Source organism: Anastrepha ludens, chromosome 3 (genome assembly GCF_028408465.1).
Source record: "Anastrepha ludens isolate Willacy chromosome 3, idAnaLude1.1, whole genome shotgun sequence".
NCBI classification, from domain to species: Eukaryota; Metazoa; Arthropoda; class Insecta; order Diptera; family Tephritidae; genus Anastrepha; species Anastrepha ludens.
Window position 1 is genome coordinate 45520867 of NC_071499.1, and position 17723 is coordinate 45538589.

A 17723-nucleotide genomic window follows, 5' to 3' on the forward strand; every position below is an offset into this window, starting at 1 on the left:
CGGAAACAGTCCCGGGGTTGAGGGAAAAATCCAAGAGACGAGGAGGGTTGTTTTTAGTGGAATCACCACACACGTAGTAGCGACGGTTACTATAAGTATATGGTGCGAAGAACTTTTTCACCCAACCTCACCGACAAAAAAAAAACAATTTTTAAACTTTGTAAAATAGGTATTAAAAATTATAATCAAAACATCAATTTTTTACTCAGAATCATTTTATAGGGTATACAAAGCAAAAACTGAACTAATTCTCTTTACAAAGAAATATAGACCTCCTATACTCGCCCCGCTAGTTTTAAATGGTATGGAGACTCCTTTGACGGAGAATGTCAAGTATTTAGGGCCCATATCATACTGGCCGAATCGGTTGGTAAGTGACTACCATTCGGAGTTCAGAGAGAACGTTGGTTTGAATGTTAGTGAAAGACCAAAATGAAGGAAAAGTGTTTTCTAATTGCGGTCGCCCCTCGGCAGCAATGGCAAACCTCCGAATGTATTTCTGCCATGAAAAAACGCCTCATCAAAAATATCTACCGTTCGGAGTCGGCTTGAAACTGTAGGTCCCTCCATTTGTAGAACAACATCAAACATCGGTCAAACACCCAAAAAGAGTGTATTCGCCAATTATAATAGGACTATGAATAAGTTCGTGCGGTTTTTTTCGAAATTTGAAACCTTATTGACGTAAAATGGTTACAAATTTAATATTCAAAATATTGTCCATCGCTTACTACTACTTTTTCCCATCTTTCTGGCAATTCACGGATTCCCTTTGTGAAAAATTCGGTCGGTTTTGCCGCAATCCACGAATCGATCCATTTTTTGACTTCATCGTAATTACGGAAGTGCTGGTCAGCCAGGCCATGTTGCATCGATCGGAAGAGATAGTAATCGGATGGCGCAAGGTCTGGACTATACGGCGGGTGGGGTAGGACATCCCATTTGAGCGTTTCTAAGTATGTTTTGACCACTTGTGCAACATGTGGCCGAGCATTGTCATGTTGCAAAATAACTTTGTCGTGTCTATCGGCGTATTGCGGTCGTTTTTCTCGCAGTGCTCGGCTCAAACGCATCAATTGTCGTCGGTAGACATCCCCCGTAATCGTTTCATTCGGTTTCAGTAGCTCATAATACACAACACCCAGCTGGTCCCACCAGAAACACAGCATAACCTTCAGGCCATGAATATTCTGCGCCGACGTCGATGTTGAAGCATGGCCAGGGTATCCATACGTTGCCCGACGTTTTGGATTGTCGTAATGGACCCACTTTTCATCGCCAGTCACAATTCGATGCAAAAAACCCTTTCTTTTGTGCCGTTGAAGCAGTTGTTCGCATGCCATAAAACGGCGTTCAACGTCTCTTGGCTTCAATTCATACGGCACCCAATGGCCTACCTTTCGGATCATTCCCATGGCTTTTAAACGTTTGGAAATGGTTGATTGATCAACTCCCAAAGTTTTTGCAACCTCTTCTTGCGTTTGAGCCGGATCTTGATCGAGCAATTCCTCCAATTCGGTATCCATGAACTTTGGCGGCGCACCCTCGCGTTCTTCGTCTTCCAAGCCAAAATCACCACTTTTAAAGCGTGCAAACCACTTCTGGCACGTTCGCTCAGATAGAGCATGCTCACCATAAACTTCCACCAAGATACGATGACTTTCGGCTGCTTTTTTCTTCATATTAAAATAATGAAGAAGAATTCCCCGCAAAAACACATTATTTGGCACGAAATTCGACATTTTCAAGTGTGGTAAAAATATTGTTGTTTACGCTTCAAATAAAAAACTTATACTGACGTTTGTGCCTTACGACAGTAGCTCTCCAATGAATGTTTGGAAATGTGGATCGATGGAATAATAATCAAGTTACGCCATCTGTTGTAAAACCGCACGAACTTATTCATAGTCCTATTATATATTAGATGAAAAATTCACGTGGAAACTTAATACTGAGGAAAAAAGTTAAGTACGCCAACGTTGCATTATACACTTGCAAAAACGCAGTCGGTATAAAATGGGGGTCAACACCTCGCATCACACGTTGTCTCTATACTTCTGTAGTTAGGATAATCTTAATATAGGCAATACTTGTAGGGTTGCACTAAATCTTGTAGGAATGCACGTGGGCGCCACCTCGGCGCTTAAACTTAAAAGTATGGTGCTATGGAAAGACCTGAGGTTTGGTCACGCCTCTATTGCTATCTTGCATACTCTGAATAGTCACAAACAAGGAATGGACGGACTACTCTATTCCTAGACTCACCTTCGACAGACTCTTGAAGACGAGCATACCGTCAAAAGGAGAGTGGAAGGCTCAAAGACCATGGAGAAGAGGGTAAATATATTTTTACACGGATGTATCCAAGCTAGAAAATAAAGTAGGCTATGGACTACTGTAGCGTCTATCAGGCAGAAGTTCGAGCTATAAAAGAAGTGCCATAACAAAAACTACTACAAACATATTATCGGATAGCCAGACGGCCATTAAATCAACGAATGCGGCTATACTAAGATCAAATATTGCACAGGAATTCCGGGCGGCCTTAAATGATATAAGTGTCGTATTCAAGATCAGCCTTATTTGTGTTCTGGAGCACAGAGATATTGCAGGAAATTGTAAAACCGATGAGCTAGCCAGGAAAGGGTACTACTCTTCAACTGCTCATTGATAGATATTTACCTATGGTCACGAGCAAATTAATAATTAAAATCAACATTATCCAAGAGGCCAATAGGTTATGGAGAGACGAAAGCACACGCGTAACATCTAGTCAACTGTGCCTGCAAATAAATAAGAAAAGGACAAAGAAACTAGAGCAACTGCTTAGCCTTTCACAAGAAGATATCTCGAAGGTCGTGGCTTGTGTAACCGGTCATTGGCTTTTTGGCAGGCATTCCTTCAGACTAGGAGTTTTCTCCCATGATTATTGTAGAAGTTTCCGAGATGGTGAAGAGGAAGAAACAGTTGAGCACTTCCTTTGCCATTGACCAGCCTTAACTAAAATCAGAGCAGTTCTTCTAGGTCGATACTTTTTCAATTGTCTTACGGAACTGTCCGGCGTGAGGATTGGACCAAGTCTGCGCTTCATAAGAGTTACAAAATAGTTTCATGAAGAAATTTAAATGAGATTATCGTGTCGCACAGTGGACACAACGGACCTGTAAGGTCTAAGTGAGTTGGTCGTACAAGTCGACTGCCGGCATCGCCTAACCTAATCTAAGTGAAAGTTTCAAGTGGGTCAAAAATCACTTTGACTTTTGGGAATTTTTTCCTGACGTTCTTGCGCATTTTCTCCATTTAACGCATGCTCGATAATTTTTTTTATATGATAAGATGCCTCAATTTCACTTTATGTAACATTTTCAATCAATATTTTCCGGTACAACAACTGCCGTTTCAGCCGGAATTCGTTGGTGAGCGAGAAGCGACCATGAAAAAATTCATTGTACCAGTTTTTTACGTTACTAAAGAATGGTAAGAATGGCGGCCGCAGTAGCCGAATGGATTGGTGCGTGACTACCATTCGGAATTCACAGAGAAAACGTAGGTTCAAATCTCGGTGAAACATCAAAACTAAGAAAAAGTTTTTCCTAATAGCGGTCGCCCCTCGGCAGGCAATGGCAAACCTGTAGTGTATTTCTACAATGAAAAAGCTTCTCATAAAAAATATCTGCCGTTCGGAATCGGCTTGAAACTGAAGGTCCATCCATTTGTGAAACAACATCAAGATGCAAGCCACAAATAGGAGCAAGAGCTCGATAAAATACACAAAAAAATACGCTTATAGTAAAAGATGTTAAACTTTCTAATAGAAACGTCAGATGACCCTTACAACACTAGAAGTGCCCAGGCCCAGGCCCAGTAATATAAATAACAGCTATCGCATACTTTTATACTCGTAAAATGCAGCCTGGCTTCAACTAAGGGAAAGTATTGTTATTTCTGCTACCGACACATATATGCACACATACATATAAACCACACAAAAAAAACATAAATTAAAAAAACTCACATCTGTATGAAGATGGGCTCCCCCGCGAACATTACGATATTAAAAACAATTAGCTGAATCAATAACTAAAAATTATGAATCTCTGTTATTTCCGAGCAAATGAACTTCTGCTTCTAGATTTACATTTGCAAGCAAATCTGCATTTAATTACTGTAACTACGGTATTCTAGCATTCGTATGCATTTACACAATCTCTCTCTAAAACCTTGTTTAATTACAACAAAATTTCAAACGGGTTCAAGTGAATCCCCAAACAGAACAATGGTTTTCTTAGTATTCATTCATTTGACATTTAGAATGTGGCACCTTGTCGATTTTAAATCAATGAATGAATCAAGACAGGAAATCCTTGATCTTGGGAAAACTAAATAGTCTATGAAGATTAATAGCTCAGTTGCTAAAGGGCTGCTAATATGTATGCAATTAATCGATAATTATATGGGTTAAAGTCAATCAAACGGGATGTAACTGTGACACTGCAATTCATAATTGGAGACTCAACAACTTTCCCATCGCTTGAATTTCAAATGCTTTGATTGTTAAATTTCTGACTGCAATAGTTGACTGGAACTGCTGCAAATCCGCTCAAATATGTAAAGCTCTATGACTGATATCAAAGAACAGGCATCATCCCCAGCACAAATGACCACATCGAGTGGGCAATAATTCAAAATTCTAGTTACTTACTAGTGGCTTCATAATAAAATGATAGATTTATTTAAAAAAACAGGTATGTGGCACTTATTCCCCTGTAGGAAAATATAAAGCGAACTGATATGCTTCCAGTGAATTGGTGGTCATAACTATTTCGCGCTCATTTTCTTTTCCATAAAAGGAGCAAAGAAGTGTGAATTGTTCCCGACTGTATGCCTTCTTAGGTCAGGTATTCTTTAAGACCTCGAGCACTGCAAATGACATTAAAAATAAATAAATAATGGCGCGTACACTTCTATGAGGTGTTTGATCGAGCTCCTTTTCCTATCGTTATTAGAAGGAACTTGTTCTATCATTTTGTAGTTTTATGCACGAAGATTCAAACCTACGTACTCCGAATGATAGTCACCTATATATTTAGTATAATTAGTGCGTATATCTTTTGCTAGGTGGAGGTTTGGTCACGCCTTTAATGCTATCTTGCATACTCTGAATAGTCACAAACAAGAAATGAACTACTCTATTCCTAGACCCACCTTCGACAGACTCTTCAAGACTAGCATACCGTCAAGAAAAGATTGAAAAACGCCAAGGTCATGAAGAAGAGGTTAAATAGATTTCGATGCAGATGGTTTCAATCTAGATGATATTAAATATTTCGGAATTATTACTTGCACTATCCGTTCGACTACAAGACTTCTGCAGTGTCTCTCAGGCAGAAGTTTGAGCTATAAAAGAATAAAGAATATAATTGGCACGTACACACTTTTTTGGTTGTTTGGCCGAGCTACTCCTTCTAGTTGTGACGTACGTCTTAATGTTATTCCACAAATGGAGGTGCCTACCAGTTCAAGCCGACTCCGAGCGGCAGATATTTTTACGAGGAGCTTTTTCAGAAATATACTCGGAGGATTGCCATTGCCTGCCGAGGGGCGACCGCTATTAGAAAAATGTTTTTCTTAATTTTGGTGTTTCACCGAAATTCGAACCTACGTTCTCTCTATGAGCTCCGAATGGTCGTCATCCAGCAACCCATTCGGCTACGGCGGCCGCAAATAAAGTGGATAGATACCTAAATACGCATGCCTTAACAAAAACTACTACAAATTTATTCTCGGATAGCCAGGCGGCCATTAAATCAACGAATGCGGCTATGCTATTTTCATCAAAGGTTGCACAGGAATGCCGGGTAGCCCAAAATGATATTAGTGGAATTGGCAGTGTTCCTCCTTCAATTAATGGTGTGCGTCTTGCGTGTTTGTCTCCGTAGGAAAATAAGAGGAATCTATATTTACCTACTTTCAGCTACTCAGGCGGCTTTGAAAGTGCTTCTATCAACTGTAGTTACTCCAAAAATAATATGTGACTGTCTGCATCTTCTTAACTGGTTAGGAAACTTCCACGCTAGGGAACACATACCAGAAGAATAGGGGCAACATCCAATGACTATTGCAGAAGCTGTCAGGATATAGAAGAGGAGGAGACAATCGAACATCTTCTATGCGGGTGCATAGTTCTGTGTAGACTGCTCGGTCTCGCTTTTCTGGTCAACATTTCGAATTTATATAAAGGGTGGTTAAATTTCGAGAGCCGATGTTGAATGTGAACCACACCTAAACGTCAACGACACCGTTGGGCTTCTTTCTTTGGGGTTATGTGAAAGAAAAGGTGTACGTCGATAAGCCAGCAACAATTCAAGAGCTAAAGGATGAGATGATTCGGCACATTAACGGCATAGAACCTCAATTATGCCTCAGCCTCAATATTTTGTTCCATGCGTAATTGAGCCATACTAATATTATCATAATAAAAAGAAACGATAATAATTTCCTAAAAAAAATTGTATTTTATTCAAAATCAACAGCGGCCCTTAAAACTTAACCACCCTTCAGTATAGCTAGCTTTTGAAAGACCACACAGTGATTTAAACAAAACCAAATAGAGTAAGGATAGAATAGTTCCGGTATTATCACAAGTGGCCTCTAACTGGCCAAGCGCGTCGAAGGACAGCGACTTCAGCTAAGCTAACCAAGCCTAGATTACTTCAACACAGTATTATTGGGTTAGGTTTCTGGACATGAATCCCTCATGAGGGAAATAAAATGGCTGATCATCTCGCTAAACAAGGGGCAAAAATGTCTCCAGTTGTTCCTGAAACTTTCTGTGGACTTAAAAAAGGCCACATTAATCAACTTCTCAGAAAATTCGTTGAACACTGGCAAAACTCTATCGGCGAATTGGTCTCTCTGAGACCATCATCAGTCGATTCTGTGAAATGGGCGCTGAAAATTCCGGCATTCTTTGTGACTGTCCTGTATTAGGAAAATAAAGGATTACACCACCATTTATATAAGTTATGGATCAGTGAACCCTAGAAAGTGATAAAGTTTGCAAAAACCTTTAAAATATGGGCTACTTCACCAGGTTTTACACAAAACAACGTTTTTTTTTTGGTCGGAGTAACCTAATCATAATAATGATATAGTTTTTTCAAAATTTCAATTCAAATTATCAAACCAAATAGCAGCCTAGAAATATGTATGTGCTCATACATATACGTATTCGTGTGCGCAAACTAAGTCCCAGAGTCATATAATAAAGGGTTTTCCAATAACGATTTTTTATGGCCGGAATTGAATGGTATTGATCTGGACAACGTTTATTTTCAACAAGACGGCGCAACGTGCCATACAAGCAACGATCTTTACGGGAAAAGTTTCCGGACCGTGTTATCTCTCGAAGAGGTGATCTCAATTGGCCACCGAGATCTTGTGATTTAACACCTTATAACTTTTTTCTTTGGAGCCACTTCAAAGGGAAGGTCTACGCCAACAGCCCAGGGTCGATTCAAGACCTCAAAGATGGAATTCGTAAGACTATCGAGGACATGGGGCAGCCACTTTGCAATTCGTTTATGGAAAATTTTATGAAAAGTATATTGTCCTGTAAGCGTAGCGTGGTCGTGGTGGTAATTTGCCTGATGTTATTTTCCACTATTGACGACATACCTTCCTCTTTATAATGAAATAAACATCCGATCATTTATATTAAAAAAAAACATTTTTCTTTGCATATCAAAAAAACACCTCTTATTCGAAAACCCTTTAGAGGGTTTGAGATCATCACTGCATTTTAGAAAAATTCGTAGAAAACAAAATGTTTACAAAAGAAATTTTTTTTAAGTAATTCACTTCTAAAAGAAACGATGATTTCATACTTAGATAGGCAACAGGGATTAGTGCAACCCTGTTTTTCAAAAATATGCACTGATTTGTTATCAGCCGTTTGATTAAATTTTGTACGCGTCAGTGTAATCTACTTTGTTGTAATCTGTTTGGTGACACAAACGACCAGATGGCTAAATTGAATGATTACTCGTAGTAGAAGCATCGATTAAATTTCTGCTGATACTAATTTAGTAGACTTAATTTAATCTAATTGTTTATTCATGATTTTAATGAATAAAATAATAACTTACATAATACAAATTTTTAGATAATAGCAAACTTGCGTAATTAAAGAAAAAATGCATTAATTCCCGCTCGGAATTTCCAGAAACTTAATTATTTTCGGAAGAGAAAGCACCGAATTGCTTTGTAGTTGTACTAATACATACGAGCATGCGTAATAATGTTGAATTACAAATGAATTTCACTACTTCAAACTTTCCCTGCAGGGCTAGGTTATTCCACATGTATACATCTGTATGTATGCATCTACTGGCCTGCTAGTTATGAACTGCGTTGGTGTGTGTTTTCCGCGGGAATATTAGAAAAGCTATTTTGAACCACTCTGATGACGCCTCATCAATATAAACGGATTTCCCCAGTCAAAAATGTAAGTGTGTATGTAAAACTGATTTATTTTATAGTGTTAGTACCAACACAAACGTAATTGAATGTTGAACAATTGAAGCGGTAATATGAGCAGATATGTTGCGCACTTGTCAATTTTTTGCGGGCATGAATTTACAGCTGTGTTCAAGCTAATAGAAGCGGATCGAGTTAACAAGTTTTAACTTTTTTTTGGTACTTAATTTTTGTTTTTTTTGTTTTTTTTTTTATGAAGGTATGTTTTACTCAAAGTTCCTAAAATTTAACTAATTTCAAAGAAAATATTAAACAAAATTTCTAAATTTTTACTGATAATTTCAAAGAAAATTCTGTGAACGCAGTTTTATAGTCCATTCATTATTAGTAAGCAAAATGTAAGCTTGAAGTGGCTCAAAATTCTCATTGATTTTTGACAAATTTGAAGTTTTCTAATTTCAAATTAATAAAATGAAAATTTTTCGCAAATCATAGTACTTTTTAGTAGCCTTAAATGCTAATTTATTGTAAAGGGTGGTTTTAAGGGCCGGTGTTGATTTTAAATAAAATACAATTTTTTTACGAAATTATTGTCATTTCTCTTTATTATAATAATATTGGTATAGCTCAATTACGTATGGAACAAAATATCGGCCAAATGGCCGCTGCGGCCTAGGCGGCACACCTCTATCCGATGGTCCAAATTTTCGATGACTCTGAGGCACAAGTAAGGTTCTATGCCGTTAATGTGCCGAATTATCTCATTCTTTAGCTCTTGAATTGTTGCTGGCTTATCGACGTACACCTTTTCTTTCAAATAACCTCAAAGAAAGAAGTCCAACGGTGTCGTCGACGCTTAGGTGGGGTTCACATTCAAGTGGCTCCAAATTCCCATTGATTTTTGACAAATTGTTTTCGCGTTGCAATCGCATATTTTTTTCCTTATGAAAGAAGAAAAATGTCTATATCGATGCCAAAATATTGTCAAAAATCAAGCGATTTTTGAGCGACTACAAGCCTACACTTTCTTGTATTAAAATTTAAAGGCCTATAAACCTGCATACTTTGAAGTTTTCTAATTTCAAATTAATAAAACGAACATTTTTCGCAAATCATAGTACTTTTTAGTTGCCTTAAATTCTACTTTCATTTGTACTTAGAAGGAAGCGAAACACCTTGCTTCTCTATGCATAGACATATATTTATTAGCCCACGGTATTTTATTCTCGTATACAGTAGGTTTGTTAATCTCGGCCAAAATCGCGTAAGCGGTTATCGCGCCAATTAAGAAGAAGAATACAGTAGGTTCTGTTTTTATGCGACTTTTTTTTATGCGGTTTTGAAATAGTGCGGTTTTTTTTTAAATTACAAAATGTATGTCGACCTATCGGGAATTGTACATATAAACAAGATTCTAAACCAGCTAAGTAAAAACTCATCACAGATTACATCAGAAATGCTAACCCTACAAGTATGGAACCGCCTGCATAACTATCTAGATCAGACGTGTACATTTCCTAAAGTGACGAAAGTGATTTTACGCCAAATCCTAAACGAACGCGCAACATGTGGGTATTATCTGATTCTATTTCTGACTTAAATTTATTTTTCGATTCTGACGTTTCTTAAATAAAGATATAATTTTCAAAAATACAATATTTTGTTAATGCGATTTTATTTAATTATTTCAGATTCATTCGGTCTATGTAACGTATCTATAGTTATAATATGGGACTAGTGCCCTTTTTTATACGATTTTATTACATTATTTCAGATTTATTCGGTTTTAGCACTTTTGAAACGTATCTATAGTTTTACTATAGAACTAGTAGCTTTTTTTATGCTGTTTTTTTTTATGCTGTTTCTTGCGGAACGTATCTACCGCATAAAAACAGAACCTACTGTACTTGGCTTTTTAAATCCCGACTTTAGTAAAACTCTATCCCTTCATATAAAAGATTTACTTTGCTATGCGCACTTGTTTCCCTGCTTTATGTGGCCTCCTGCGAACGATTTTGAAGTTGGTGTAGGTGCGGCACTAGTGTTGCCCTACCGAAGCTAAGCAAAATTTACCAAAAATTTAAAATATAACAAAAATAGTTCCTTAGAAAAGTATTATACATACATACATCCATACATACATATAATTCGTGTGTACATCTTTTGTTGCGTATTTGGCAGTGTTCCTCCTTCAATTAGTGGTGTGCGTCTTGATGTTGGCGTAGAAAGAAAGATTTTAAGTAAGAAGGTACGGTTTTCCCCCGACAATCTTTGAAGTTTTCCAGTTTCAGATTAAACAGTTAAAATTTTGTGACATAAGTTTGGTGAAATTTGTACAAAAGTTGCAGATTTGAGTTATATGATTTATATGACGTTGAATGCACTAAAGTTTTATTCAACTTTTACAGGAACATAAAAAAATTGAATACAAAAAATTCAAAATTTGGCAACTCGTCGCACTCCTATTATTTTGAGCACAGCTGTATACGCGATTGTTTGATTATATTTCAAAGATAGGTACTCACAATTAGATGCAAAATTTTACGATGTGTGCGCTACAGTCAGCATTTGCGATCGGTTTTCATAAAAACTAAATTTTGGCATGTGGAACATTACACCTTTTTCAATATTTAAATGCAGAAAGTTCCTTTCTGCATACTTCATGTCTACCTAGAAAATTAATTAAAAAAAAAACTTTCTTTTATAATTGAATGAATACTTCACGATCCACTAAACCTTCGTTCGTGGAAGTCATAAAATGAAACACATGTGCAGGCCAGTCAAAAATTGGTATAAGGATATAAGGATGGCCAAAAACCTTTTTTTCTTGATATTTTCCTCTAAATTTGCGCTACAGCCAAAAAAAACTAGACACGTATTTTTTTTTTTTATTTTCACTATTTATCAGCGCGGCCAAGAATTAGAAAATTATCATTGAATTTGCATGAAAAAAATCAATTTTTCTGTAAATTTGGTAGAAAGTTTCTACAAATCGATATTATTCATACACCTCTTTTATATCATCTTCAGAAATGTCCAAAAAAATAATTTCCGCATATAGGTTAATACCATATTGCTGTTTTGATTCAATTTTATTTCCAAATTAAATATTATAATATAATATAATTCAAACTAATTTAATCTATGAAAATATATATTAAGCAATAAAAAAACGCAAAAAAATATTCTCTGATTTTATAACATTTTAAAATAATCTCACTTTTGTGCAAGTGGGTGAAAAAACAGAATTAAAGTGCTGTTGACTCATTTTCAGAAAAGGATAATAGAGTAAACGTAAGTTCTTTTTGACAAAAAAAAATACTTTCATGGAGTCGATATACTCATCTTTCTCGACGAATAATAATTTTTCCTCTGATCCACTATTTTCTAATCTTTGCAACAGTTTTTATTTATGGTTCTTTAACAAAAATCAAAATATAAAGCCTTTTCATTTTTTTTTTTTTTAATTTGTCTTATTGATAATTAAATAAAACTATTTCCACAGTGAAACAATTTTTTTCATAAAAATAAAAAAATAAATAAATAATTGGCGCGTACACTTCTGTTAGGTGTTTGGCCGAGCTCCTCCTCCTATTTGTGGTGTGCGTCTTGATGTTGTTCCACAAATGGAGGGACCTACAGTTTCAAGCCGACTCCGAACGGCAGATATTTTTATGAGGAGCTTTTTCATGGCAGAAATACACTCGGAGGTTTGCCATTGCCTGCCGAGGGGCGACCGCTATTAGAAAAATGTTTTTATTAATTTTGCTTTCACCGAGATTCGAACCAACGACCTCTCAGTGAATTCCGAATGGTGATCACGCACCAACCCATTCGGCTACGGCGGCTTTCTTAATTTGTGCAGTAAAAGGTTAAGGGGACAGATACCGGTAAACGGACATATTTTCCCTGATTTTCATCAAAATTATTTAAAATGAAGAAGTCAATATATTTTTGTTTCAATATTGGCATACAGTTTTTTTATATACAATATTAAAATAATATAAAATTTGTTTTTATTTTAATTATTTATTTTCAATTATAGTTGCTTGTGGATTCCTCTGGTACGCAATGAGGGCACTCGTAACTGAAAACTGTGTATCCGCTCTACATTTGTCTCCATATATACACCTCCAAATCTAACCTAATATAGGTGGATACATAGATGGTATGATACGTTTTTCTAGCACTCAATGGACAAAATCTTTCTAATATACCAGAATTTGTGTTTAAGCTGCTTTCCTTCTAGCTATCAAATCAAATACTTGGATTTCAGTGTATCTTAGAGCTAATACAGCTTGGTGTTTTACCATAAGCACCGCCCAATTTCACCAGCTTGAAGAGGCCGGAAAATCTTTTTCAAAGCAGAGACCACAAATGAATAGAGAAATAGTATTCACTACCGGTTTTTTTAAGTCATATAGACTACTAGGTAGAGCAGAGTATAGAGTCCAAGTTATTTTCAATTAAATACCTTTTCTATAATTTATTCTAGAATCCTGATGATGATTGTTCTGTTCAGAATATTTAGGAAAGGCAAATAATTCGACCAACTATAATGGGCTTTCTTCTGGAATCAATATTTCGGCTATCGGCGCTGCTACTCATAATGACCCATACGAATTATTACTGCTGTTTTTTTTATTATCATTTTATTTCCATACTTTCTTTTTTTTTACCAGCGCATCGTTTGTAGGGGAGGCGGGTCGAAATAAACAGGGACGGGTATATCCTCGAAGACAATGCCCAAGTTCCCTGAGCCCTTTCCTTCACTTTACCGATCCCAGAAAACACGGACGAACCGGAGCCCGCCCGCAGCAATTCAGGCTAATACCTCTGCGTCCAATTCACCCTCCTGGACTAAGGCCCAAAGGGGCTGGTCACTGGTACACCCTGCGGCTAACTGCGCCGCAGTGTATGCCGGTTAGTTAACAGACACACCTAACAAGGACACTGACCAAGAAACCGTCCTTTATGGAGCCGTCTCGCCTGGATATTTATATAACTCATTATGTCTATACATGATGAGGGGACACATATGTATTTCTAAGCGGCGATGCCTTTTCGCCACAGTCACAAGAACTTCATCGGATCTGTGCTGGCATTTATACCAAATCCTCCGCTCCTGGCTGCTCAATTGTCCGGGATTGCTTATTCGTTTAGGCTCATTTCGCAACTGACCTGCTAATACAGTTTTTCAGGCTATCAACGAACCTAGATCGACCGATCCCTAGGGAGCGTGGACCCGCACGATATTGTGATGTGATGTGGATTTTATGCTCAGAATTTCTCTAGACCTTATTCTTTCGTTGAAAAAAAATGATCGCCATATTATCTTTTATGTAGGACGCCATTTTGCTAGTTGGATTAAGGATTTTGTGGAACAACATCAAGACGCACACCACAAATAAGAGGAGGAGCTCGACCAAACACCTAACAGAAGTGTACGCGCCAATTAATTATTAATTAAAAATTAATTAATTTATTATTAAGGATTTTGATATTTGATGGAATTAACAAAAGTAATAAGCGGATTCACAAGATGAAGCCACTTGCCACACATCCAATCAAGCAATCGCTCTATTGGAGTGGAAGTTCGATAATCGCGTAATCTCAGAAATGGTCAGACAGAATGGCCACCTCGCCAAACCAATTTAATGTCATGAATATCTTTTTATTGAGAATTTTTTCCCACAAACCAAAAACGTTGGGGCAGTTCAGCAGCAATACTACACACAAAATATTCTGACTGTAATGTGTGGCAAAGTGGTGAAAAATTGGGATCAACCGCTACAATCGTCCTCGCGGTTGTAGGTGTTGGTATTTTCCACAAATGGAAGGACCCACAGCTTTATTCCGCCTCGGGAAGGCAGATAGACTTGTGTGAGAAGCTTTTTCATGGCAGAAACACACTCAGAGAGTTGAGGAAACCCCTTTCTCTATAATTTGGGGTGTCTTGCTCACAGTGGAGTTCGAATTCGGGCCCTAGCATTCGGCAAAGGCCATTAATTACATTGATTTTTATTGATTCTTTGTTGGTATAAGCAAACTTGGTTTGACATTTTTATATAAATTTATAAATATTTTATAGGCATTACTAATTAAAAACAAAAAAATGTAGAATAAAATTCACTTTGCATCTGCTAAAAATTTTGAACTCACGCCAAGCCTGATCTAATATCTACGGCCTGTAGGTAGCTCAACTCCACCGTTCATTTCGATGTACCCTCATTAATTCGATTCACGTCACTGAGCAATAGACCAGTAAAGATGGCACTAGGATGAAAACGGTGTTGGTGACGAAAATCAGAGACAAAATGACTGTGAGCAACGACGACATATATTTAGCGAACAACACCCTCACTTTATTTATTTATTTAATTTTTTTTAATGTTTTTGTTTTGATTTTGATTCAAAATCAGAAGCTCACGATTCTGTCAGCTAGCTCCCCATCATCCGCTCGCCCCGAGCAATGAATGAACTATCTGAGTATCCCGCTTACGAATTGAGCACTCCGAAATGTGATTGTACTTGTCCGCGCATACTCGCTTAGAATAAAATGGCTAAGTATAAATGTGCTGGAACTCGCATCCAGACAAATCAGTTGTACAAAAAATTGACAAGTGTTAAGTACCTAAAAGCGATAGAACGCTAACGAAATTGCAGAGGCATTGAATTGAAAGAAATTGGAAGTTGAGTAAAAGGACTTTGTGCATTCGGTCGACGTGCGCGCAATGAAACGTTTGGTGATCTGTTTGCTACTGTTGGGTGTGTCTCAAGTCACACCCACATTGCACGCATTTAAGAAGTCTTTGTTGTTCGGTGGAGGTGGCGGTGGCGGTTGCGGTGGTGGCTGTGGCGGCGGGGGCTTTGGAGGTTATGGTGGAGGTGGCGGTGGATATGGCGGTGGCGGACATGGCGGCTATACCTCTCCCAGTATAGTGGTAGTGAAACAGTTACCTTCATATGGCGGCGGTGGCTATAGCGGTGGTGGCTATAGCGGTGGTGGTGGTTGTGGTAGTGGTGGTTGCGGCGGTGGCGGTTATAGACCCAACTATGGCGGCGGCGGCGGCGGCGGTGGTTTCAAGCCTAGCTATGGCGGTGGCGGCGGTGGTGGTGGTTATGGCGGCAGTAACGCATACTCATCCAGCAGTGCGAACAGCTACAGCGGTGGTTATGGGGGCAGTGGTGGCAATGGAGGCTATGGTGGTCATCCAGGTGGTGGCGGTGGTGGCTTTTGTAACACCTGTGGTGGTGGTGGTGGTGGCGGTGGTGGTTATGGCGGTAGTGGTTCCTACGCCAGTGCGCAATCGTCGGCTAGTGCCCACGCTGGTTCATGGTGATGAGAGAAAAGTGCCAAGAATTTTATATTGAATATGTAGGACTTGTTATGAAAATTTACGAATTTACTTATATGAATTTTTAACTAAATATTTGAATAGTTTTTTTGTAAGTGAGTGTGACATATTTTGTGGAAATAAAGCAGTTTTTTTATTAAAATTTTAAATATCTGTAGTAACGATTAATTTAACGGAGGCCAAAGACTAACAAATTTGAAATGAATGGGGTGAGCAGAAAATGTGCACATTGACATTAACGCGAAATTTCAATAAAAATCGTTTCAAGATTTGGCTAGAAAAACATTAAGAAACTTCGAAGAATAAAAAATATTAGTTTGGGGAAAAAGAAATACATTATTTACGCGGTAGATGACTGTAGTGATCGATATCTCGTAAAGTATATATCAAACAATTTAAAGTTTATGCTTAAACTGATATTTCCCATTACAAAATTCATTTGCTGTTTCTCGTTTGTTCCATTCAGTTGTGAGTTACAGGGGGCTAACAATGGAAGTCAACAAAGAGAAAATTCGGTAAGCTTTACAGCTTTTCTTTGATAAAGGCCAAATGGCAAGCCAGGCCGCTGGAATTCTGAATTTCCAGGCCGCTGAAATTGTGAATGGTGTTTATGGTGCCGATGCTGTAACAGCTAATTACGTGTAAATTTGGTTTCGTCGATTCCGTTCAAGCAGTTCTGATGTACGAGATGCACCGAAAATGGTGAAAGATGCCGAAAATGGTGAAAGATGTCGAAAATGTCGATAAAATCACATAACTAATCGAAGTTGCCCGGCATGTTAGTAGGCGCAGCATCGTCCAAGAGCTAAATAAAGATCGACCATAAAACAGTTTTAAGCCATAAAAGTAATAAGGGATTTCTTTCAAAGTTCAAAGTACAGATTTACTTCGCACAAAATTATTTGTTTTTATTTAGTAAAAAAGTTATTCAAAAACAAAATTGGATGATTAATTTTGCGCCGCCTAGAAAAAAACTGAAAAAAGGTATTATATATAGAAAACAGAATGTTTTTAGTTTGATAATTAATAAAACTAATAAAAATTTGATACTAAACACTGTGCAACACCCAAAAACAGCAAGATTTTAACATCAGCTTATGATAAAGGAATTTTATAGAAAAAATATGTTTGAAATTTACTACTGAATTAAAAAAAAAATGTTATGGGACTAAATCTAATAAAAAAAAGAAAAAATGTCTTTGTTTTTTTATAGTTTTTTTTATTTCTTTTAATTTAATTTTTTTTATTTATTAATTTTTTTTTTTTTTTTTTTGTTTTTTTGAGGAGCACAGTTTACCTCTTCGGCATTCATTCCCATCTCATATTCGAAGTAAAATTGTTGCAAATATTTTATACTCTGATCTTGTTAAGATAGCGCCTGCTCGCACAATGTGTTAATTAAATAAAACAGCCACGTTCTGTGCAAAAGATTGAGTGTTTTAAATGAAGAGAAAAAAATGTGTACAATAAAGTAAACAAAGCAAAAGGAAAAGTGAAAAATGATAATGACATGCCAACTTGCAGTGCGATGCCAAATGGACATGCGTCATTGTTAAGGGGTTACATACGTCCAGCAGCGCCAAAAATACGCTGTTGCGGGGAGAATCCTAAATATGTTGCGAGATTAAAAGTATTTGCGGGAAAATTCCTGTTTCCAATTCAAATAAGAAAGTCTGCTGGCTCCGTTTCGAAATTACAATTTATAACAACAATTTATTACAAACCATTCCCTATATATTCACAATTATTTCAAACAAAACCTACTTATTTTCACAGAAAATTATAACGAATAACATGAGTTGAAAAACATTAAAGTATTTTAAACTAACACTAAATTGGACTCAACATACGCTAAAAGAAAAACTGTTTTTAGAAGGGATAGCAATA

General features: G+C 37.2%; 1 protein-coding gene across 1 annotated transcript; it reads left to right on the forward strand.

The window, feature by feature from the left end:
• Window positions 1-15212: 15212 nt before the first annotated feature.
• On the forward strand, window positions 15213-15821 carry LOC128857475 (uncharacterized). Its single transcript, XM_054093231.1, has one exon. It carries the CDS (start codon window positions 15213-15215, stop codon window positions 15819-15821), a length of 609 nt encoding a protein of 202 aa, XP_053949206.1.
• Window positions 15822-17723: the final 1902 nt, after the last annotated feature.

Coding starts and splice junctions, on each gene's coding strand:
- LOC128857475 (XM_054093231.1), top strand. CDS start 15,213: ATGAAACGTTTGGTGATCTGTTTGCTACTGTTGGGTGTGTCTCAAGTC.